This window comes from Poecilia reticulata, linkage group LG20 (assembly GCF_000633615.1).
Source record: "Poecilia reticulata strain Guanapo linkage group LG20, Guppy_female_1.0+MT, whole genome shotgun sequence".
In the NCBI taxonomy this organism is placed as follows: domain Eukaryota; kingdom Metazoa; phylum Chordata; class Actinopteri; order Cyprinodontiformes; family Poeciliidae; genus Poecilia; species Poecilia reticulata.
The window spans coordinates 21560848-21586126 of record NC_024350.1 but is presented as its reverse complement, the minus strand read 5'-3'; the positions used below and the strand labels follow the sequence as shown (position 1 = coordinate 21586126).

General features: G+C 38.0%; 2 protein-coding genes across 10 annotated transcripts in view; both read right to left on the bottom strand.

Moving 5' to 3' along the window:
- Positions 1-393: 393 nt before the first annotated feature.
- Positions 394-14783, bottom strand: LOC103456825 (poly(U)-binding-splicing factor PUF60). 7 transcript variants are annotated; one of them, XM_008396629.2, is made up of 12 exons: positions 14676-14783; positions 14029-14121; positions 13717-13812; positions 11841-11930; positions 11279-11329; positions 10038-10199; positions 9066-9158; positions 5176-5389; positions 4839-5071; positions 4334-4448; positions 1176-1423; positions 394-1092 (listed from the first exon to the last, which is right to left on the bottom strand). In XM_008396629.2, the coding sequence occupies exons 3-12, from the start codon at positions 13792-13794 to the stop codon at positions 793-795; spliced, it is 1584 nt and encodes a 527-aa protein (XP_008394851.1). In that variant the 5' UTR covers positions 13795-13812; positions 14029-14121; positions 14676-14783; the 3' UTR covers positions 394-792. The 7 variants fall into 7 exon arrangements, with proteins under 7 accessions (XP_008394851.1, XP_008394846.2, XP_017157349.1 ...); XM_008396624.2 differs by lacking the exon at positions 14029-14121 and having other exon boundaries at positions 14676-14736; XM_017301860.1 differs by lacking the exon at positions 14029-14121 and having other exon boundaries at positions 4334-4445; positions 14676-14736.
- Positions 14784-17679: 2896 nt separating this feature from the next.
- nrbp2b (nuclear receptor binding protein 2b) overlaps positions 17680-25279 on the bottom strand; it is a 32240-nt gene continuing 24640 nt past the window's right edge. For 2 of the 3 annotated variants that reach the window (XM_008396592.2, XM_008396593.2), the window contains 14 exons: positions 25048-25088; positions 24869-24963; positions 24755-24778; positions 24593-24679; positions 23477-23532; positions 23281-23376; positions 22208-22340; positions 21974-22076; positions 21826-21876; positions 21606-21741; positions 20757-20831; positions 20568-20631; positions 20353-20408; positions 17680-19233 (listed from right to left, as the gene is read on the bottom strand). In XM_008396592.2, coding sequence (XP_008394814.1) covers positions 19147-19233; positions 20353-20408; positions 20568-20631; positions 20757-20831; positions 21606-21741; positions 21826-21876; positions 21974-22076; positions 22208-22340; positions 23281-23376; positions 23477-23532; positions 24593-24679; positions 24755-24778; positions 24869-24963; positions 25048-25088 — 1104 coding nt within the window. In that variant the 3' untranslated portion in view covers positions 17680-19146. The remainder of the gene's footprint in view (positions 19234-20352; positions 20409-20567; positions 20632-20756; positions 20832-21605; positions 21742-21825; positions 21877-21973; positions 22077-22207; positions 22341-23280; positions 23377-23476; positions 23533-24592; positions 24680-24754; positions 24779-24868; positions 24964-25047; positions 25089-25279) is intronic. The other variant, XM_008396595.2, reaches the window with a different exon arrangement.

The window sequence follows — 25279 nt, the reverse complement described above, 5'->3', positions numbered from 1 at the left end:
TGTCAATTTTTCCCGATAGTGCTAACAATTATCTAAACTATTCATAATAAAACACATTTATAAATAATTTGAAGTGTGAAGCAAATCTGCAAGGACTCTGTAAATTAAGTTCATATTTATTCCAAATTAATCTTAAAATGTCTAATCCCCTTCCAGCTTAGCCTTAACTTCACTCACTCCTACTTCATCAAAAAATAAAAACAGAAATACAGGATGAGGCAAATCATGTATGACAACAATTTTAATTGAATTTGGTTAAGTTTTTTCAACTGGTCCATCCCACCTTCATAAAAAGTCTAAGATTGTTTCAGTCACACCACAATAAAACAAATAGAAAATTCTTTAGTTGCTTTCTCACTGCAACCATTTTTTAAAAAATTCTCCAACAAGCTGTTTGTGGACAAACAATAACCTTTTATTGTAGAAAGGAAAAAAAGTGTTTACATGTCCTGACAATTTCATAACAGAAAACAAAGGAGCTAAGCCGAAAAAAAAAAACTATATGTTGTACAAGATCAGATTACAAAAATTTGAAACTTGCACCATAAAAGGGAGTCTTCACAGATCACAAAGCAGAAAAAAAATCCTACAAGTTTTTTATTGAATTTCCCCCCAATGGAACTTTTTCATATTAATATCAACAGCAATAAAAAAAAAGGGAAAAAAAAAAAGACAATAAAAACATAATTACAGTTTTCAGAAGCCCGCACCTTTTAGCTGCAGTGAGGATGGCTGAAATGACTTTTGGTGACAGGTAAATGATACGGGTGCTGGTAAGCCATTTCTAACACGTTATGCAGAAAGGTCGCTGCTGTTAAAACGGTCTTGGTCATACACCTCTGCAACAACTTTGCGGCCTCCAAACCAGCGGTCGTTCAGGGCTTGGATAGCTTTGTTCATCTCGGAGGCGGCGGAAAACTCTACAAAGATTTTGACTATGATGTCTGCGTCTTCCTCCTCTCCTTGCTTCTCCTGGTAGATGATGACTCTGTTGACGGTGCCGAACTTCCCGCACTCCTCCGTCACCTCGCCCTCCAGGTCGTCGTCGATGTCCTCTGGTCCAACCATGTTTCGAAGCACCATCACCGTGGACTGAAGTGGGACAAGAAGGTTCGGTGAGCACAGAACGGTTTCCATTCAGGAGACACGACTGGTAAATCAGCAGCGTGGGTCACCTCGGATTTTCTGAGCAACTTCTGCATCACCATGTGCCTGGCACTGCTCCCCGAGATGCTCATGTGCTCCTGGTCACTTAGCATCTCCTGGCCTGTGCCATCCTGAAGCGTCTCCTCTTTCTCCTCCTTCTTCTCCTGTTGGTTCGAGCCGCCGGCTTGGTTAGACAGCACAGGCGGTGATGCGAGCACCGGGTTCACTAGACCAACTTGGGGAATCACGGGTATGGGAGGACGAACTGGAGTCACACCTTTACAACGAAGGCACACAGACTGCAGCTCAAGAACATTAAAGTAGCTTAAACAGCAGAAATATGATGCAGAGTAAAAAAATAAATTGTATAAAGGTTCACTTTGTTTAAGGCAGGGGTGTCAAGCTCATTCATTTTGGGTCGCATTAATATCTAGAATGTGTTTAAAGGGCCGGTTGTGGCAGAATGTCTTGATAAAATACAATTTAGCTTCTCTATTAGGAGTTTAAAGTATTGTAACTTACCGTCTGATTTTAAGACCATAACCGACATTAAAATATTCATTTCAAGGCTAAAGAATTAAGATCAATCAGAACTGCACTCAATTGGTTTTATTCAGTAGTTTTAAATATGTTGCTTTATATGTTTACTGTTGATTTTAACTTTTCATTTTAATCAACTGTTAAAGGCCTTTCTTGTGATGAGTGTTGCGAATGATCTATGGCTATAAATACTGATGCAGCCATTATGTTGTCTTGTATTTGTCCCCATCAAATAAAGTAAAACAACAAAACTACACATTAACAAACTGTTAAAGTATGAATAATTAGCCATTTGAAATTAAATAAACATATTTTGACCTTAAATCTAATTTGGCAGAATACAGGTGAAACTGCTTTGATGAAATAATATTTAAGCACACAAATTATATTTAAGGTTCATTTTCTAGAATCTAGAGGGCCAGATAAAACCTTCTGGCTGGATTTGAAAATGCCTTTAAAGGTACTATACATCTACAAATATGCATATAAGAAAATGAAAAAAAAAATAATATAAAAATGTATATAGCTGTTAGGCTCAGGGAACCCATAAAATCCAAATCTGAATGTGTGTGGAAAATGCGTAGTGGGAAACAAAAGAGAAAAGAAAAAGAAAGAAAAACATTTTGTGGCGTTTCTCCTGGAAAAAAAGAAGACAATTGTTACAAGTGGTACATACAGGTTTAAAATCTTTGAGCATGTATGTATATTTATGATATATGGAGAGGAGCAATGTGAATAATAGTATTTACAAACAAATTGTAGGAGAAAGTTGAAAACCAGGTAGGCCACCGGATTGCCTATGCAAAAGAAGCTTCTTAAAGTGCAGTATCCAAGCACATTACTGGAAAGTTTAGTAGAAGGAAAAAATGTGTTCCAGAAAAAGGAATCAATCGAAGGATTCAATGTGTAACCATACATCTTGTGCTGTCAGACATGTCAAGTTGAAGTACCTGCTTTAAAACATGCATTAACCAGATCATGTATAAACCAATGATTTTGCTTAAATCCTTTTAATAAATGAAAAGCAGCTTCATTATGATGTAAAATGTCCTTTAGGGATTCCCTCTGCTTTTGCTCTCTGCCCATACTTACATGTTTTACATCGTAATAGAAATTTTAATAAATGAAGAAAACCCAACTACATAAAGAAGCCATTTTAGGTGGTTTATTTTGGTGGAAACGTTTAATAAACCCAGTTGAACCTCTGTGAAATACTGGGAAACATTGTGTAGGGGAACTTTAGCTCACTCTGCAGAATCACCTAGATTCAACTAGAAGACGTGTTATTAATGAGATATTCAGTGGTAAACCTGCGTCAGGTTGCGTTTCTGCGCACCTCGGGTAAACTTGAGCTTCACAAACTAATGGTTGGATAATTTTCTGATGGACAGCAGGATTAAGATTTGATCAGTTATGGCATTTAGGCAAATTAGCCCCAGACCGCAGGAGTATAACCCCTATGGTCTGACTCATCGTATGGTCTTTTTCTGAAATGCTGTGCTCTAACAGGACACACACCTTCCAAATACTTCCACTTACGTCTCTCCAGTCCATACAATGTGTCCCCAAATGTTTTGAGTATGAAGGTTTTTAGGGAAATGGTGAGATGTGCCTCTGTGATATTTTTTGTGAGCAGTAGTTTTGACCTTGGAGCTCTCCCAGTCTCTCTTACTGTCGAACCAGGAACAGTGACCTTAACTGAGGCCTGCAGTGCTTTTTGCTCAGTCCTTTTCTCTTGGACTTCATGGATTAGTCGTTGATGGACTCTTGTACTTTTGGTAAACATGTCTTCTCAATTTCACAGTAATGCCTTTTTCTGTGATTCGCGAAGCCTTGTAAATATCTTTGTAAAATGTTAATGACTTAATTTTTCATGTGTTCCTGAATTTCTTTAGGTGACTGATGGCCTGACGTGTTGCTTTAAAGATGTTTTCAGTCCATTTCATTTTGTCAGACAGGTTCAGTTTAGGTGATTTTATTTTTATTGTGCAGGTGGATTGTGAAACTGAACCACAAAACAAGTTGATTTGCATAGCTATTTCCCATAAATGACATAATAATTTCAGAACCGTTTTTTTTAATATTTTCCTCAGGTTACCTTTGATATTAACACTTTTTTAAGTGTACACATTTGACAAAAAAAAAGAAGAAATCTGTATGGGGGAGAAATACATTTTTCTTATACAGCGGACCCCCGCCTAATCAGATTTTTCTTTTTGTAAAACAAAAATCCACCTGTTCGCAGATTTTTTCATAGAAAATAGAAGCTGAAATTCCAGGGTGTGATAAAACTTGACATGAAATTGATTGGCGTTCACAAAACAACCAATCCAAGAGCGCCGTTTCCTTGGCTCTGATTGGTTGTACCCCCAAGAGCAGACAAAAGGAAGACTGTAATTATTAGCTTCTGCAGCACTGTTGTTTCTACTGTACGTATTGATGCATATTTAGATACATTTGGCGTTAAACTATTAAAATAGGTAGTTACAAGCACTTTTAGAGGAGTCCCAGGTATTCAGTTATAAGGGGGTCCACTGTACTGTAATTATTTCCTCCCCTAATGTCATCATACTATCAAAAATACCATTCGGAGATGAATCAACCCTGCTCGCCACACCCACAAAGACAGATTCACATCAGTCCGTACCTGTGATAACACCTGGTGCCTGTGCAGCCATAACAGCCTGAGGTAATCCTATCTGCTGTCCAAGAAGCTGTGGTGCTGCCAACGCCCCCAAAACTGACGCGCCAGCTACCGCCTCCTTAAGAAAGGGGGGGGGCCCAACACATTAGGTACGGGAAACACACAGAAAACAGCACAAGGCAACACAGTGAACAATCACACCGCATGGCAAAGAGAGAGCGAGCTCAGCCTCGTCTCCATCAGGGTCAAAATGTTGGTGGCAAACAGTTCATTTTAGCGAGTTAAGAAGGATCACAGGTGAAATAATCACGGATTAATGCCGTTAAACTGAGAGGGAGGAGCTTTAAAGTACAAATGGATTTTATTTTTAAGCGTTTAACTGAACTGAAGCAGGCTTACATTCAGTCTTGCTAAACTAACACTATTCTGGTAACTTCCGATTTCTTCTGACCCAGAAATCTGTGCATCTGTGCTATGTCATATCTAGCTAAATCTGAGTTATATTTACCTGGAGGGCCATTAAATCCCTTTGGAAGGGATTTATACTTGCCTGGGCCGTTATCTTAGCCGTAGCTGCCGCTGCAGCTACAGCCGCAGCAGGTGGCAGCCCACCCGGGGTCGTGGGGGTCAATAGCGGCATCGGTGGAGTCACTGCTTTGCCGACTCGCAAGTACTGACCACCCAGGTCAAAAAGATTCATAGAGGACACCGCATCCAGGGCTGACTGAGGCTTTTCATACTCTGTTGGATGAATTTCAAAGTAAAATGGGAAGAAAACAGCAAAAAGTCAGCAGCAGAGTATCAGCAACTCAGGAGCATGAGAGAATGAGCGCCTCCTAGCTCACCAATGAAGCCAAAGCCCCTGTGTCGCCCTGATGTGGGGTCTCTAGCTAACGTGCACGATTTAATCCTTCCGAAGGCCTCAAACACGCTCTTGATGTCGTCGTCCGACAGGTCCGGGTGGACAGACGCTACGTAGATCCGGTTGTAGGCACGTGCCTCCTCTGCCAGCTGGTCGATGATGGGTTGCGCCTGACCGATGTTACTTGGCCGCCCAACCTATTGCACAGATTAAATCGACAGGGCCTCTAAACGGGGGGTCTTTATGGTACCGATGGAAAACGCACTATGGGAAGAGTCTATGGGGCACTTCAGTGAAAAGGTTTATTTCGGTAACTCCACTCAGCAGTGAGATTACATACAATAATATTTTATAGTGTTTATTGTTCATTTTCTTAAAAACAATAAATAAATAACTATTAGAATTTTATGACCCACTGGCTTGATAGCTGTTCATAAGACAGCCAGGTTAGCCAAAAATGTCCTTGCTAAAAATATGACTATTGTCCAAACAGATGAATGGAAAGTCTAGTGGAAGGAAACACTCAAACGATTTTCTGCTGTCAACACATATCCACCCAGGAGGAATAAATTCTCCTGGGTGAGTCATTGCAGCATATTGCTGCAATGACTTGCAGCAATATGCTGGGTTCCCTCAGATAAAACCTTTTTAAACTACTTTGAATAATTGAGGTTATTGTAATGTTTGATAACTATGATCAACTGAAATGTATGTATGATTTTTTTGGTAAAGTTTCTTGAGACAATTGTTGTAAATTGGTGCCATTTAAATACAATTACAATGAATTTAAGTGTGGTAGAAAAGACGCATAAGAGTTGCATTCACAACATGGATTACAGAGACAAATGTCAGAATAACCTTATGTGTGCTAAGGAGAAAAAAAAAAGATGTTTTCTTTTCAGATGAAAATAAATTTTTAGTTTTATCTCAAAAACAATCTCCTGGTGTCTAGACGAAGAGATGTGTAGAATCCAAGTTTCCAGTCAGTGGTGAGTTCAGGAGCCATGTCATCTGCTGGTGTTGGTTTATAGAGTTTCATCAAGTTCAGTATCAACTCAGCCATAAAGTACGGTAAAATAAAAATGCCACACAGGTTTATCACATCGGTGACTATTGAGTGTAGATTCTGTGTAGTACATGAGTGTTTCTGCATCTAAAGAAATTATAGGCCCTGTGCAATGTTCTACTTTTGCAAATTTTAGGCCATAAATGTTAAATTCTACAGGAATAAACTCTTTAAAATATCACTGTGTGTAATGAAGTTACCGAAACACACTTATTGAAGTTTGTCAGGATGCAACTGAGGTTTTATAATTTCCTGCATTGCATCTGGAAAGTATTCACACCACTTCATTCCTACAAGTTAAGTCAGCTCCATTTCAGGTAAATTCAGTTGATTGGACTTGATTTACATTCATTTCTGTAAGGTCCCACAGTTGACAGCGCAGGTCAGAGGTCAAACATCAAGCGTGAACTCACGGGATTTGTCTGCAAGATTGTTTTGAGGTTTAAATCTTGAGAAGGATCAAGAAACATTTCTACTGGTTGAAAGGTCTCAATGAGCGTAGAAGAAGCGTGAAAAAAAGTTTAAAACCACCAGGACTCTTCTAGAGTCGGCCGTGTAACTGAGTGATCAGCGGAGAAGAGCCTCAGTGAGGGAGGAAACCAAGAACCCCATGGTCATTCTCAGAGATACAGCGTTCCACTGTGGAGAGTGGAGAAACTTGCAGAAAGACAACCATCTCTTCTTCAGTCCACCAATCAGGCCAGAAGAAACAAGATCCACTGGTCTGATGAAACAAAAAATAAAGTCTTTGGTGTGAAGGCCAGGCATCATGTTTGGAAGAGACCAGGCACGGCTGATCAAGCATGGTGGTGCCAGCAACATGCTGCTGCTGGCACACTAGTCAAGATAAAGGAAAAGATGAATACATGGTGCAGAGACATCCTGGGTCAAAACCTGCTTCAGAGCATCTTTACATCAGACTGGGGAAACAGTTCATTCTTCAGCACAACGGCCAAGATCTGAAAGGCTTCAGAACCCGTCTGTGAGAAAGAGTCCAGACTTAAATCTGAATGAATATCTCCAGAAAGATCTAATAAAGGCTGCACAGATGTCTCCCATCCAACCTGATGGAGTTTGAGAAGAACAGCAGAGAAGAATGGGCAAAACTGCCTAAAGATTTGACCTTGTGGTGTCATTTTCAAAGAGTGTAAAGCAAAGGCTGTGAATACTTATTTTCAATAAATCTAAAAGAAATGTCCAACTGTATTCCACATTGTCATAAAAAGATATTAATGCGTAGAAATGTGAGGAAAGATATTAATTTAATACAACTTGGACTAAGGCTGTTACATGAAATGTGAAAAAAGTAAAGGGCTGTGAATACTTTCCGGATGAACCGTATGTTGGGAGCTGAAATTTAAATTTAACACTAAAAGGAGCGGAGTTTAGCTGCAAGACGCAACGCGATCTCAGCGGTACGACGCTTTCACAAAAAGTTCGAGACGAGTCTAAATGGCATCTGTACAACAGATGAGGCGGCCAATTAACACCACCCAGGCGCAGTCCATCATCAGCACAACTTGGTAGCAGAGAGATTTCACGCACCGCTGGGCATCTCACTGAAAATCCTCACTTAAACAAGCTACCAGGACATCTTGGAAGAGCAACACACACAGACACACACAAACGTCATACTTCATACATACGACACGCACCTGTGAATAAACAGAGAGACACCAAACATGGAGAGGAGTTAGTTTGTTTTCAAATGCAACACATTTTTGTATAACTGCAAGAAAAGTACTTGGTTGCTACAAATATCCAATCAATGTAATCATTAAGGTATTTTCCTAACTCATTTGAGGAGAAAACATTCACCCTGGTGGGTTTTATTATCTGAATGCTCCACAAATAATCAAACAAATCAATGGGGTCATTAACTTCAGAGCTAATGGTGTAACAAATGGCTATTTCACACCTTTTCTAGTATCTGGGTAAGGGCTGCGGCTAACAATTCATTTATTCTGGAGATTAATTGCGTAATTGGATTTTAAAAAAATGGTGCAGTCTGCAAATTTTTTGTTTAACTGCTTTAGCTTACTTTATGCAATACAAGAAATACAAAAAAAATGCAAACTGATCAAATTCTTCTTTTTTAAAAAGAAAAATATTTTATTGCCTAAAATGCAATGACAGCATTCCTATAGTGAATGCTTGATCATTTGTAGCAAAAGATGCAAATATATTGTGTTTAGTTTCGGCTTAATTACTGCTCTTACGATGTTCTTCTTTCAGAAAATCTCATGTTTTACAGTCTATGTACTCCAGTTAACACTTATTCGACTACTATATCAGTTGATTATTTCAGTAATCAATAAATCGTTTCACCTTTATGTAACACCTTCACTTGTTTGAGAGAAGCTTGGTTAATTCTGCTTCAGAATGATGGAGTCCATGTCAGTAGATTAAAAAATGATGTTATAGGATTAGCCAACACAAGCCAGTTACACCTGAGGACCTAAAAACCAGACCTAAAAGTGCCTATTGTACTTTAATCTACATTAATCTAATAAACTAACTGAATATGTAAAAAAAATGCACAGTATGATATGGTAAGTCAAAGCATAAAGTGTAATTCAAATATAAAATCATCATTTTAAAGAAAGTACATCTCTTTTGAATAATAAAACAATAAAGAAAGTCTTGGAACTTGTACTGTCTTATCCAGACTTGACTTCACAACCCTGTTATTAGTTTAAAAAATAAAAAAAAAGCACTCCACCTGGTTCCTCAAATAAGCGCTGAAGAATAAGATGACTGCTCTCTGAATGTCCCACTGTAGCCAAAACCGTCTCTAAATGACTCACCTTAATGTTTCGCCCTCCTAACATGACCGAGTTCATCTGTTCCAGAGCCAGCTGAGCAGCTTCTGGCACGTCGTACTCCACAAAGGCGAAGCCCTGCACGTAGAAGTACCATTCATGTTCACAGAAAACCCAAAATACACTTTAAATGTGGCCAGAATCTATAGTGTCTTGCAAAAGTATTGACACCCTCTGAGCTTTTCCAGATTTTTTTGTCACATTTTGACTGCAGACCTCAACGTATTTTTTGGAATCTGGGATATACGGAAGCAGGTGCTGTAAGGGTCACTTTCTTTTTGGTAAGAGTTCATGAGACGATGAATCGAGTTAAATTCCAAATTGACCTGGAAAAAACCCGTTAGAGGCAGGAGACAACGTAAGAATATGGCAGGGTTTCCAATGAAATGGACCAGTCAAAAGTTCAGACCTCATCTGTGACCACACTTGGAAAAATCGCTGTTAACATGAGCGCTCTTTTCAATTTGGCAGAGAAGTGTGGGCTAAAATTTAAGTTTCTTGATGTCTGAAGATATATCCCAAAAGACTTGTAACTTTAACTGGAACAAAAGATTGTTTCAACAAATATAAATTGCCTCACAGATGCTTAATAAAAATGCACTCTTAATTTAAAACCATTGCTTTTCTTTCTCTTCACAATTAAGCTAAACAAATCTTATACAATAGTATCCACCACTAACAAACATTAGTTCTGCTAACGCCAACCCACTGCCCCAACACAGAAGCTAGAGCACCAACTCCAACTCAAATTATACCAGTTCTTGTAAATTAGCACTTCTGAATTTAAAGCTAACGGTGCTAAACATTTTCAAAGCTAGCAAAAGCTCTAAGGGAAAAATGAGCGCCGCTATTAGCACCTTAGCAGAAGTGTACCCACCAGCACCCTCAAACGTTTCTGGTTGGTTTGTGACAAAGTGTGGAAAGGCTTAAGGAGGGTGAATGTTAAACGACACAAACCTTATGCTTCATTGTAACCGAATCCCAAGACATGTCAATGCTCTTGATCGGACCGAAGGGGGCAAAGGCTTGTCTGATGGTGTCCTCGCCGAGCTCATAGTATATGGAGCCCACGTACACCCGACACATGATCGCTAGCGCACGTTGCCGCTGAGCTGCCACCTGCCAGTCGAGGGAAAACAACACACAATAAGCATTAGAGAATAAAAGAAAGGAATATAAACATCAAAACACACACATAGATAAAATATATGTATATATATGCCTGCTCTATTGGGCATGTATTCCCAAAAATAGTCAAAAGGCCAATTCTCAGTATTGGGAGGCCTGAACAGGTATATAGAGGGTATTAAAGGGGGATCAACGGGGTAAGTCTTTTTTGTCTGACACACATGTCACCTGAAATAGTTAAAATTTGGCCTATATTCTGTTAGTGTTCAGTTACTTACTGACATATGGAGATAAAAAAAAACACACAGGAGTGATCGACATGCACAGCCCTCACAAATATTTGGCTTCGGTAACTGACCTGGACTCCAGGGATGCAAAGTAAGGTAACGAAAAAGTAACTGTGGCGTTCAAAAGAAATCCAAACAAAAGTCTTGGAATTTTCTTCTCGAGTCTAACTTGAGGGGGATGCTTTAATCATCATGTCTTTGTGTTTTACTGATGACTTTGGTCTGCTTCTTAAACTCATCGTGTTACCAGAGGAGGTTTAACTTTGCTAAGCTACAGCATAACGAGAAGATGACTTGTTTGTTCACCGAGACAAAGCTTCACATTGAGATGGCAAAAAGAAAAAAGAAAATATCCCTGACACAGAAGTTCTCTCATTTTGGTCCATAAAGGGATTGCTATCCCTCTTTTGTCTCCTGCCAGCTGCTGTTTTCAAAACAAGAAATGCATATTTTTCAAAGAGACGTGCCTTTTCTCCCTTTAGAAACTCTTCTGTGAATTAAAAAGCATGTTTACGGATACGTATACGTATTTGATTTTAAAAAAGTGCGAAAGCAAACTTAAAAAAAGCAAAAAAAAGCAAATGAGGGCTTCCACATCTCAAACGCTGCAGAAATGGTTGCAATGACAGACGCTGCAGAAAGCAATGTTTCCTTATAAAATATGCATTCTTCGGTTAGATTAAAAAGGCAGGGATTGTTGCCAACGCAACCAGTAAAAGAAGGGTAACAGTCCTTTTCCACTGGAAATGCGGACAAGAAAAAAAAATTTAATGATCTATTGACCGATTGTAAAGGTGAGAGAGGATCTCCAAAGCCCATTGTCACTGCTGCCATCTGAAAGACAGTAAAGATGAAAAAAGTGCTGAAAAGTCGGTTAGATACCCCTTTAGCTTTTGCTTTTTTCAAGAAAGGTCATTGCTCTGCTAGACAGATAAAAGCGATTAAGCTAACACGATATGCAGACCCTCCCTCTAAACAGCAAAACATTCAGAGGATCTACCTCCCATGCCTGATTTACAAATTCACCACACAGCAGTTCAGGTAAAGCACGGCCCTCTTTTAAAAGTGCAAAGCATTCAACATGATAACCAAAGCCTTCAGGACGATCATCTCCATCTGAAAAAAAAGCAGAGGCAGATGGTCGACACATGTGTTGGTTCTCACAGCACGAGGGAGGGACAGGGGGGGGAGCAGGACTTCCAGGACAACTGACCCTAACCCGAGAGGCCGGAGTTACTAATGCATGGACAGGTTAAGATAATCTGTCATGAATCAAGGCTCACTGTCGATACGCCACATTACCACGTCTGTTCTGGAGAAGAAACGAAAGCTTTTAACATCTCACCTGCAGGTTGGTGAGCTGCTGCTGCTGATGTGCAATGGTCTGCTTCACCAACACACTCTTAATGCTTTGTTCCATGGCATACTTCTTCGCCTGGAGGAGGAGGAAAGCGACAGTGTTGTTATTATGCCTTCATCAGTGACCAAACATGCAGAATAAAATTATAGCATGCAGAAAATACATGCAATAAAAGTATGGCTAAAAAAAGTGTTTAATATGAGCTAAACTCACAAATTTTCTGTAAAATGTAACATTACTCTGAGCTTTGGACTAACTTTTGGTGCTGGTTGCACCAATGCACCCAAATTTCCAACAGCATTGCATTTTAACCTTGTAGTTTTACAGATTACTAAAAAAAATAAAATAAAAAAAAAATCACGGTGATTAAACAATCACTTGTGATTAAACAAGTGATTGTTTAATCACTTGCAAATGATTAAACAATACTCTTTATTTGAAGGAGAAACATACAACACAGATAACTTGGTGAAAAACCGTTAAAAGTGCTTGAATGAGTCAGGATTCCCACTGGTATTTAGAAGAAAAAAAAATTCCATGATTTTTCCATGACTTTCAATATAATTCCCCACTGATTGAGCTGAAATTTTAACTTAAAAAAACTGTCAAGATAAAATAAACTATTAAAGTCTAAATTGCATGTACAAATTCTTTAAGGGCGTAACATCTTATGAATGTCCGAGTCCACTCCCACATGGGAATGCTTCCAGTTCCATCTTCAACCAGTGGTGGCGCCAGAGCAACCTCTGATTTTTTTTTTTTTCAGTTGCACTGCTGAGAAATTTGGTCATACCGTGGGCCTAGCTTACAACTTTTTAAGAGCTGCAGAACGCTCTTAGAAAATGTGATAACAGCAGCATAGACATGCTTTTTTAAACCCTTGTAGCATTTTATATCAGATCCACACATAATGTTGTCTATCCAGTCAAATTTGACTGTTTTATTGGTTGAAATTAAAGAAGAAAAAAAAAGAAATTAGTCGATATTAGATTGTTACGCTGTACAGAGCAGAACAGCAAACATTTGTTTCTAAATTCATCTAAAAATTTTCGGCTTGAGTCTATGTATCAAAACAGTAACTTGTTTTAAATCAGGCAACATTATATCGCACATTTTGGTTGAAGTTTTTGTAACTAATTGGAGACTGTGCTACTTTTTCCTTACCTTGCAACATCCAAGTACCAACTGTCACAATTATAACAACTAGTCTTTATTCAGTTTCAAGCTTTATTTTTGTCAAGACCATCCAATTAGCCAAACAGCTGCAAAATAATGTATGGCATTAATGTAGAGAGTATTGTACCATCCTGTTTTGTAGCTCATCTTATTCAATCACTGTGCTTTTACTTCAAAATGGCCTCATTGTGCCAGCATTTCTAGCAGCTTAGTCTCTTTGTGGCTTTTTAATTTCTAAGAAAGGCTTAAATAAGGTTCAACTCAGAAGGCAAGATGAACAACTTAAGGTATTTACTGATTACACATTTCAGGAGAGTTTCCTCCTAACCCACAAAGCAACACTGGAGGAGAAGTGCAACTCCACTACCGGTTTAAATTTATCGAATAGTCAGCAAATCTACAGAAACAGCATTAATTTCACACTGTGCATTTACCAGCAGAACCTCCATTCTGTAGCATTTAAATTATTAATGACAGATTTCCCCATTGGCTACTGCTTTGCCCTCTGTTGAAGAGGAAAACACCTCTTCCTTTACTCGTCATCACTTAGGTGAAAGAAAATGAGAATAAAGAAACAAAATTTACATGTATTTGCAGCCTTTTTTAATAGATAAAGAATTAATAGATGAAATTTTTGATGTGATGTTCACAGTGCCGGATGACATGGACAGGAGGAGACTCTCACCCTCTGCAGTGCCTCCTGCTGCTCTGGGGTAAGAGGCGGTAGGCCAAGCTTGGAGCCTGTGCCTTGTCCATTCTCCATCGTCAGAGCTTCACCTCCCTGCAATTTAAAAATGGAAAAATTAGCAAAAACTCATACACGTATTTATCTGGCTTATTCCTAGTGCATAACTACAAATTAAAATTCCCCAACATAAAATAAAATGTAAATGAGATTTTACCATTTTTTTTTATTTTTTTTATCAATAACAGCAAAAATATTGAGGACCTACACCCGGATTTAAACCAGGTGGGCCTGGATAAACTCCTTACTTACGCAACACTCTAACCGCTGGGTCCACCAGACTGAGACAGGAAAGCCCCCAAGGGGAAGAGGACTGACGGGGAAGCTTTAACAATTCAACAATTTCTATGGGGGGAGATAAAAGATGCCTTCAGACTATGATTAAAACAGGCAGCTCTCAGAAATTTACAGCCTGATTCACACACAGCTTTTCCGTATTGTTTGGATTTTTAACAGTGCAGTTGATACGCAGGAGCACTAAACGTGATTTTCATTCTAACGTTAGAATAGCAGATTAGCTTTAGCAGGCTACGGTTACCCTTTTATTTCGTATAAGGACTATTGAGATACATAACTATATCATAACCCCGCTCTATAGCTTTACATTTATTATTAAACCCAGTTTGAAGAAACAGAACAATGAATAGGAATAGCAAGGCCGGATTTGTATTCAGCTCTCGATGTCTTTGTTGCTAGCAGCAGACATAACATTAGCTCACGTTAGCCATTCATTGCTGTGGCGCGTAAACCGAGCTGGTGCTTTTTGTTCCTCCAGTACAAATATAAATTAATAGGTACAGATATAATTACAAAAAAAACGCCGCGCTTTAACTACGCAAAAAACAACTGTAATAAAAGAAACGCAACAAGTTTGTTTTTTAATCGCAAAATATATTTACCGCAGTGTTCGTAACCGCCATGAAGCACACCTTCAAGAGAGGGCCACACTCCTCAAAGGTCGCGAGAACTCCACTGCGAGATATCGCGAGAAAATACATTCACACAATACTTGACGGTTTTAGACCAGCGTTGCCCGAGTCTGCAGAATGGAAGAATGGTAGCAGTCGAGAACTGGACTTGTATTTCATCTTCATTTAAATAAATACTGTTATTAACGCATGATTAATTAATACGCCATCAAATAAGAAAAAAGTCCTAATTAAATACAAAAATATATTTTTCAATAGGAATCTTTTTTGTCTATTTCTTTATATTTATTTTTGTTTCATTTTATGGTTTAGTTATTTGTTAATTATTTAATAAGAACAGAACTTATTTAGTTTTGAATGAAGGCTATCTATAGACTTGGGCACTTTAGACTAAGAGGTTGATCTCATTAATTTGGTTTCATTCATGAGAATGAGAAGACTCTCTCTGCACTACAGTCACAAATACAGTCATTAACACTGTCGACAAGGAGACAAAAAATATTATTGCTAAAGAATTGGGCTGTTCATAGAGTGATATATCTAAGTGTGATAGTGGAAAGTTAGTGGAAAAATGTGCCTTATGTAACTGAAATACTTGAGAAACTGAATTGCTGGATACGTGTATATTTTTTCTCTATTATTACCATCTAAAAGTATTTGTTTTCCGTTTGGCTTTATTGCTGTTAATGTATTTCAGGCCACTCTTCTTTGCTTTGTTTAAATTTTAATTGTGTGGCCTTGTGTATTTGGTTATTCAGAAAATGAATCATTTTTTGTCCTATTTGCTTATATTAGATAATGTAATTTATCCATTTAATTTCATTATTTAATTAATTATTGCTGGTTGTTTCATTACATGTCATTTTTAATGCACATGTGCAGTTGGGTAAAAAATGCCATGTCATCTAATTCATCTGGATTTGACATAAAACTCAAAGTAGGATTTAATGTATCAATACTAGCAGATGAAAAATCAATACTTTGAGGGAAAAAATCTAAATATTGTAGAATCAATAAAATTACACAGCCATATTTTTGATGTAGATGAAGTTACAATAAACGACTTGTTACTTTGTGTTATTGTCAAGGTCATTGATATGGTTTACCTCATCGGCTTCAACACACTTGTTACAAAGGTGGTCACCTTCAGAGCAGCTACTGTTTGTAGCTATTTTTAAATCATTCAATTTGAACATTCACTTATGGGCTTGTAGTTTTAGTGGGATTTCTCAATTTTGCCTTTGAGGTAAAGAAAAATCTCAAATCACTAGCTTTTCTTGTTTTTATTTTAATCAAATCATTACGGCATTTTGTTATTGTATATCCACTATAATTTGTTTCCAGTTGTTTTTTATTATTATTATTCAATTTTTATTGAGGTAGTGATTCTTCTTTTTTTGCTTGTATGGTACAAGTAAATAAAATTAAGAGTACAGGACCAAGACAGGAATACCAGACAAAAAAATATTGTTTTCCTATTATTAAACTTTCCATCAGTGTGGATGAATATAGCACTTTTGAACAGTCCGCTGCTTTAGCAATGACCTTTTGTGGTTTACCCTAATTGTAGTGTTTACATGAACATTGCTGGTTAACTGTCAAGGTAGCATAATTGTGTAGGTCAAACATTTCTGTGAAATCCTGTTTTTACATGGTCACGTCCTACTTTTCTAGAAAACTAAATTTAATTAACAGAAATAAAGGCTTGAACTACATCACTAGTATGTAATGAATCTATGAGTGAAATTTTTGGAATTCAATTTATGAAATAAATCACCTTTTATGATTTTTTACATTGATATACCTCAAACTGTAATTTCATAAGTGAGTATTCCTAGCCCTAGAATAACTGCATTGACTTACATTTATTTTGGTAACTGTACTTATCAATTAAAGACTAATTCAGATCATTCTGCTAAACATGCAGTAACCCCTGAACCAAAAAAGGGGATCCACCACACTAAAACACAAACACAAAAAATAAACACTTCACAATCTTTTTTTTTCATATTTTATTCATAGATGCTACAATATTCAACAAAGGTTTAACACATCCAAAGGCAATTTTCATTCAACAGAGTCACAGAGAAAAAAGTCATCCGACATAAAATAAGACTGATATGCATGTCTTTTTTATATTCTCATACAGTCTGAACATTCATTTACTTGGTCAGCTCTCCTGTGGAACTCAACTGTGACGGACAAAAAAAAAAGCAAAATCCAATGTTTCGAATGGTTGCAAGTTATTAAGACATGCAGTTTACTAGAACAAAGGAGAGCCACACTGGCACTGCATTGTGTTGTGTTAAATTAAGAGGTTGTTTAATGCAACTCCCCTTACATAGCCACAACCAAGTATGTACAATCCAACTGTCTGGGAGAATTCAGGGCTCCTGTCTTTACAGAAACACTGATATAATTAGACCATAGTAAGTACTGTTAGCAATGACTGTACAGCAGCATAATTATGTATCTGCAAGCTTATAACCTCCCTACACCCTGCGCACATGTAAAAAAAAAAGAAAAAATTTAAGTGAATCTGGTAAATATCGATAATCTAGAAAAAACAAAAATCCACTGAAACATTGTACTTAGACGTCTAAACCTGCAGCCTGAACTCCAAAACTTATGCAGATGTAGGTTGAACGTTGATGTTTAGGTTGGTGGAAGTTTTATATCAGGGTTAATACATTTTGTTCACATCACAATGTCTTTATTTTCCAAAAAATTTAATTATCAATCAGTTTTAGACTCATTTTGAAGCTCAATCAAAGTAACTTTAGCTGTGTCGGAGTTTTCGGCAGTGGTGAGGCAATAAAGTCTGCAAGCAGAAAATGTTTCATATTCAAGTTTTTTTTCAAGGGAAGGTAGGCAGGAAGAATGGAAGATTGGAAGGATGGATGGATGGATGGATAGTTGCTTGGAATGATGGAAGAATGGAAGGAAAGAAACAGAAAGTAAGGAAGGAAGAAAGGAAATAAGGAAGGAAGGAAAGAAAGATGGATGTATTGATAGATGGATGGATGCAGAGAAGGAAGAAAAGAGAGATGGAGAGTTGCTTGGAATGAAGGATGAATGGAGGGAAGGAAAAAAGCAAGGAAGGAAGGAAAGAAGGAAGGAAAGGCCTGGAAAGAACTTCAATTTGACTCTGAAGGAACCTTAAAGTTATCAGAAATAAATCCTAGGAGACTTTTTTGTAAATCCGCTCGAGTTTAAAAAAACAAACAAAACAAAAACAAATCAGCTCGAGTTCAGAGAGCCATGATTATATTATCTTATTGCAATTAGCTACATTCTTACTCAAAACACCACACATTATAAAGCACAGATATAGCAAATAAAACTTAGTTCAATGTCTAAGAAGTGGGTAGAATTTGCCTTTCAATTATCTCAAATATATTTACAAAACAATTGTAATAAAATGTCTATGGAGCAGAGAAACTGATTAACAATATGGCAACTTTTTCTTGTAAATGTTTACACCCAACACTCCTGTAATGCAAGACTTGCTGCAGCTAAGAGCAAAATGATTCCGTCCAATAATAACCTCAGATACTAAAGTTGACTTCATAAGTTCCAAATAAAGTAATGTAAACTTGTTTAGAAGAAACAGACCAACCATGAATGATTATTTTCCCCCAAATTTGCAAAGTTGGGTATGATGCCATTTCATTGCCACATCAGGCACTTTGCAGGTCTTTGGCTTCCAGAACACGTTTACAGGGAAAACCTTTAAGAAAACACTAAAGAAGGCGTCCTCTCATAGCTTGACATCTAGCTGCATTAAGATGAGACATGTTAAGCTGTGGGAGAACTGGCCTTTAACGCAAAGAGAGCAAGGAAGGGAGGTAAAATCAAGTAAGGAAGAAGAAGCTGTGCAATGTTTCTACGGTTCACAGTTACGGGGTAGAAATAAATAACTGGATGAGTATTAACAGTGCATGATGGGTGGAATATTAAATTCCTGAAAACTGTGATGGCTGAAGGCTTGAGAAGGACGGAGGCTTTAGGAAATCATTTGTTTCTGTTTGTGAGTCAATAAAAATGGGCACTGGAGTGCAAAAGGAGGCTTGGAACAGTACAATGTCTCTCTCAAACGTCACATTATGGAAAACTGAATGTGTAAGGCATGGTAGCCCTTTTAGGCAGGGACTCTGTGGATCTGCCACTGCTCTGTGGGGAAGGTGGACTCGGCTACGAGGCGTTTCCAGTCCTCCAACCAGAAACGCCTTCGGTTTCACTCTCGCTGCTGTCGTTTTCCTTCCAACTAACTGGGATAATTTATTGACTTTCAAAGCGTTTCAGCGTTCACCCTCTGCGTCCTGGACAATGTCTTCCACAGCTGTCTGTCTGCTTCCCTCTCTTTCTCCACCCGTGTGATCAACGTCCCCCAGAGGGGGAACCTCCTTTATCAGTCCCAGCTGCTGTCGCGACACCGCCGTCACTGGTTGGTCCCAGCGGCCAGCGCGCGGACCCGGTGTCGACTGATGGAGTCCTCCAGGAATGCAGCTACTTTCTCACTGTCCTCCTGCAGGTAAACATACATGAATATGAGTCTTTAATCAGTTAAACCAACTTCTGAAACAAAAAACAAACAACCTGATGTGTTTACGTTTTAGGTGTTTAAAGGTGACCTATTTTGCTTCCTTGAACAGATTAGGATACATTACATTTTGAACCAAATCATTCTTACATAATAATAATTCAGTCTGCCTATTATAAGCACCTTTATGAAAGAGCTGTTTTAGGACCTCCTGTCACTTTAAATCCAAATAAGCTGCTGCTGACCACGGCCCAACTCAGCATTTACTCTTGTAGGTAGAAATATCTGCTAACAAATGTACAATTATACCACCGTACCTCTTTGAAAAGAAGAAGCAGAGCCTCCTGCGCAACCAACAAGAATGCAGCAAGAGGTTTCTGTATGGTAAGTCAACCACAAACTTGTCTCTTCCAACAGTCAATGTAGAACGCTTGAACCACCTGACCAAACATGCTGGAGCTCAGTTGGGGTTGCTAGGTGACAGGCTGGGCTCAGCTGGGGTTGCTAGGTAACTGTGCACGGCCCACAAATTGTGACTCAACAACTATGAGGTTTTCAAAATGGCTGATTTTTCAGACACCAAAAAGTATTAACTTATTGCCAACAAATGTCTGGGTGGGTTTTAAGAAGCAGTTGAGACCAAAATGAAAGTATAAAAACATGCAAAATGTGAATTTTAAAGATTATCAAAATAGTTTTACAAGTCAAAAATCAAACCCCTAGTTCAAGCCAGAACCTTAAAAAACTCTTATGCATTGTGGCTGCATTCAAATATTTCTGTAAAGAAGAGTGGGTCAACATTCATGAACATTGATGAAGGCTAATTGAAAGTTAACACCAGAGCATGATGGTTTTTCCACAGAGGTCCAGGGTTGGTTGGCATAGATTTTCCCTAATAACTGAACTCATAATTTGAAAACAGCTTTGTATATTTTTACTCAGCTATATTTGTCTGGAAATTAGTTTGATGAGCTAAAACATTTGAGAGTGGCAAGAAAATAAAAAACAAACAAAAACAACAGAACAAATCTGTATGAATTGAACCATTTTTTCTCTGCAATGCATGTAGATATAAAACAAATGCAATGAAAACTTCCCATGTACCTCGTTTATGAAGGCGTAGTGAACGAGTTCACTGGCGAGGTCTTTCGGAGTGTCCGCTGAAAGTTTCACAGGTAATATTTCAGAAAAAATGAGAACCCAAACTGTGTACAGTTCTGTAAATAAGCCTTCAATAATTTCTCACACTTTAAATCCAATGAGCCTGACGGTTTCACAGTCTGATATGGTGTCTAATATAAAAGAACTTTTAAACGTACTTGGAAAGATGTCACAGCTTAGCTGCCGATGAAGTTTGTCATCCATCTTCAGAAACAATGAGAGCTGAGGAAAAGATCATCTATATTAAACCGAGAAGCTCAGATTAACCCATTTGAGAGAAAAAAGTGTAGCCCAGTATGTTTCATCATGAAGGAGATCAACTGAGATGCACAGAATGGGCAAAGTACCTGTAGTACTGTGTGACTCACATGAGTTTTGGTCCCTTCTTCATTTGATTCCAAATTACAGTGCATCTGAATAACCTGCAAAAGCAACACACATTTCACAAACTGTTAATGTGTTTTGGGTGATAATAACTGATATGAACAGTCTCTTAACATTTTTTCAAGCTCTATCACGAAAATATGGTGATTTCTTAGCATATTGTGTGGTGAATGAAGCTTGTTGATACGCCACTGCTCTGGCTCCAACATTAAGAAATCTCACTAATCGGCTAAAATGATGCCGGTTGGGGAGAGAGGAGCACACACCTCCAAATTGTGCGTACAAAGTAGGTTGCTGGGAGACGAGAGGTAGCTTTCAGTTTCTAAGACTGCAATTCAAACACAGATGAAAGAAAATGAAGTCTGGCATTGGATTTAGCAACAAGGAGGATGTAGAAAAAGCAAGAGGAGCAGTTTTTTTTTCAATATTTACTTCTGCAAAACAAACTGTGTGAATGATTTATTCCGTCTGAGATATGTGTGAAAAGCTCTGCGCAGGTTAAAACTGTGCAGCAAAATAATTTTTTATGTTCAGCACTTTGTAAACGAAGCCCTCTCATCTGCATACTTTATTAAGCCCTGATAGTGTCTGACACTGATGGTGGAGGTGCAAAAATCTTCAGTTTTTATAGGAAAATATGGAAGATTGTGGGCCAATACTCCAGTGTCGATGTGGAGGGACAAAGACCAGGGTGATGTCATAATTGCCTTCACACATTAATAAGATTTTCCAAATATGCCGCAATCTGAAGATGTTTGAAAAGCTGTGGATCAGGTTTAAATAGGGGTTGTGGTGACATTTGGAAGTCTAACCTTCCTCGTTTCTGTCTCCTGGGGTTCAGGAGTCGGTGTCTTCACCGTCTCAACCTGCTCCTGAGACAAGGACAGAGCTCGAGGGACGGGGTGAGGCCGGGACGTGGCGAAGTTCATCAAGGGGTAAATCCCATTCCTGTTGAGAGGAAATGATGTCACGCTGCAATAACATATGCAACAGCTGATGCAAAACAGATCTTAGACTGAGCTCTCCACTTACTTGACATCCTCCAGAAACTTGTCAAGCTCTAAAGGGGAAACATGGGAATACCTTGAGGGGACAGAGGAGAAGCATGGTGAGTGTTTGGCATCACCTGTCAGATGACGTTCAAGAATAGCTAAAAAAACAAGAAGCTTTTTATTTGTACTTGAGCTGAACTCCGGGTCTGTCATCATGTCTAATCTCTGCCATGACAGCGTTGGGGTCAAACGACTTTGTTTTCTCCTCCACACAGTTCTCAGGAAGCAAATCTGCAGATAAGAAAAAACAACAAAAACTCATGACCTTCAGGACCAAAAAGTGCCTTGCTCTGTCAGGATCAACATTAAAAAGAGCAGATGGATGTTTTGACAGCTTGGCATGCGGAGGTGATAAAACTCACACTGGTTGTTGATGAGGCAGTGGGCAGCGAGCAGTTTGAGGGAGTGGACTTCGAACAGGACTCTGTGGAACAGAAGGTCGTGAGCTGTGGGACGGAGGTTGGCATCATGACGCAAACACGACTGCGTGAACTCCTGCAGAGAGCCAGAAGACAGTCAGTCCACACAGCTGAAATTTATGGCCCAAAGTTGCTAAGCGCTTATTGAAATGTAACTCTTATATTGCATGTACAATAAAATATGAAAACCATGAAAGAAAAAATACAGGCCAAACAGGAAGTCATAATTTAACTTTCAAAGTCATAATTATGAGATAAGCCTCCTTAGGGAAACAGCATTACTTCCTCATAATTATCTAAGTTGATGAGTTATGGCAACATGTAATTTCCCTTTGGATTAATAAAGTATTTTTGAATTTGAATTTATGACTTTGAAAGTCAAAATTCTGACTTTATATATCACAATTAAGACGTTGCATCTTGTAATTATGACTTTGAATCTAATTATTAAGACTTTGAAAGTTGGGATTATGACTTTATTATGACTTTAATAAAGTATTTTTGAATTTGAATGACTTTAAAAGTCTAAATTATGACACTGAATCTCATAACTGGGACTCCCTTTTTAGTTTTTCTTTGGGTTTTCATAGTAAAAGGCTGTGTTTTGATGCAAGGCTTTTGTGATTTAAAAAAAATTATGGCGTGATAAATTATTTAAAAATTTTTCCATCGGTTGTTAATTCAACATGAAAATAAGAAATGAATAACCATTTTTTAAAAAGTATCTTTGTGGTGTTTTGTACACACCTTCATGGCTGGCAATACGTTGCTTTTGATTCAATTTCACCAATTGTATTCAATTGTATTTTGCAATTTTACCAAAAATTGATTTTTCCCTCCATTGAATAAATAGAAAATTATTTATTTTGATCTGGTTGCTCTGTCTCATAATTTTAATAGGACTGTGTTCATCTGATAGCCACTGCATGACTGGGTATGCTGTGTTATTGTGTGTCTTTTTTTTATCCTTGCTTTCTTGCACTGACTGTATATTTAGGCCTTGCACTGAAACTCACTCTCATGAGAGGGTCTTCCAGAGATTGACCTGCATTCACAATGGCCTCCTTGGATACAGCAGAATCTCCATTGGCTTGAATTTCCAGTACTGCCATCTAGTGGCCCCAAGAGAAAAACATACAAACAAAAAAAAAAGAAGTTAAATCAACTAACAGAGAGAGATAAACATCAAGCAAGTCAGTTTTTAAGTCTCACCTCTAGGGCGCAGATGCCAAAGGAGAAAATGTCTATGGAGTAGTCATCCTCACCAGCTGAAAGATTTAAACAAAAAATAGAATCAAAACAGAAGAAAATGTTATGTACCAAGAACACAGCTATATTTTTATCAATCTGCATGTCATAAAAGATCATTTTCTCCATAACAGGTTTATAATCTAAACAATAACATGTGAGATGTTACACTTAGAAAGTACTGGGCAAAAATTAAGCCAAAACTAAAGAAGCTGTGTGCAAAACATATGCACACAACCAGCGATAACACTGGTCAACAGCCAAAATATTGTCTGGGGTTTTTCAACCGTTTTAGGGTAGTTTCAGGGCAACTTTCTGAATTATAAATGCAACCTGAGCATCAAAATGCACGACTTGTTCTCAAATACGGATCGGTTTCCTGAGAATCTGGGATCAATGAGTGATGAGCAGGAGGAGAGACTCCATCAGGACAGAAAAGAGATGGAGAGTTTTGCACATTGAATGTTCAATTTACATGTACGTGCCCTCATCAATGTTTATTACTCAATCCACAGAAATCCAAGTTTGTGACATTTAATTAATACACTCTGTTAGAAAACAATTTTTTTCACCTAAAGCCTTTTTGGATGAGAAATATTAATGGAAATTAACTGATAATGTCACAAAAATGTAATCGATTTAGTCATAAGATCGGATTTCTCTAAATTAAATTAGAATATAAACCTGACCTGATTGAGACAGACGGATGTAATTTTTGCAAAACAGTTCTAATTTGATTGAGAAAACACAGACAACTTAAAAAAAACATTATTTTTGTATCCCAGTAATCACTCTCTGCATAATGTTGTTGGTTTTATATCTTTGTTGGGATGGATGGATCAATGTTGGACAAATGGATGGATGGATGAGAGAACTATGTTTAAAAAATATCTTCCCAAACTCCCATATTTCTCCAGAACTTAATGATGTCAATTGATGCTAAAATTGGCAACCATTAGATGTTGCCAATTTTAACAGTAAAACGATGTTACAAAGAAAAAAAAATATTGATAAACTGAGAAAATTCGAGAGAAATCAAACCATTGAAATGTGAAAACAGGGATCACTCAGCAGACTCACCTCCATATTCAGGAGCAAAAAAATGGAGATTCCTCTGCTCATCCCGGTGTTGCCTTCCTTTGCTGTGGACGCTGGCGTCTGGGAACACTGATAGAAAAATCCTGTCAGCGTTTAGATGACATACCGACACATTATTAACTATTAAACACCTGCACACCTTACCATTAACAAACAACCGGTGCCACACTGTGGAAATAAAAGTCAAGCATGTTTATTTTGCTTTCAAAGTGAAATAATCTGGTTGCAGTATCCGAAGAAGCCCAGCTGGGAGCAGACCTGAGCCAATCTTGATGAGCCCGTTGTGCTGGATGAAGATCGTGTCACAGGTTAGGTTGCCATGGATTATCGGTGGGTCACAGGAGTGCAGATAGCTGACAGAAAACATACATTAATGTAAAAGGAGTTCAAACAAACACCCATCATGTTAATTTTCTTTACAGGAAATTTGTCAGTACTTGAGTGCCGACAGAATCTGGGTACACCATCTCTTCCAGGCCTGAAAGAAAAAGAAAAACTTTCAGATTTGAATTTGCTACATAAAAATAAAAGGTCTATTATATAATAAAGAAAACTTGAGGGGCATTCAGTGAGGCAAAGAAGAAGAAATAGTTCCTGGATAAATTGCTAAGTCATAATAATACCCAGAACTATTTACATTTGAGAAGAGTAAGCCAAAACGGTGTAAAA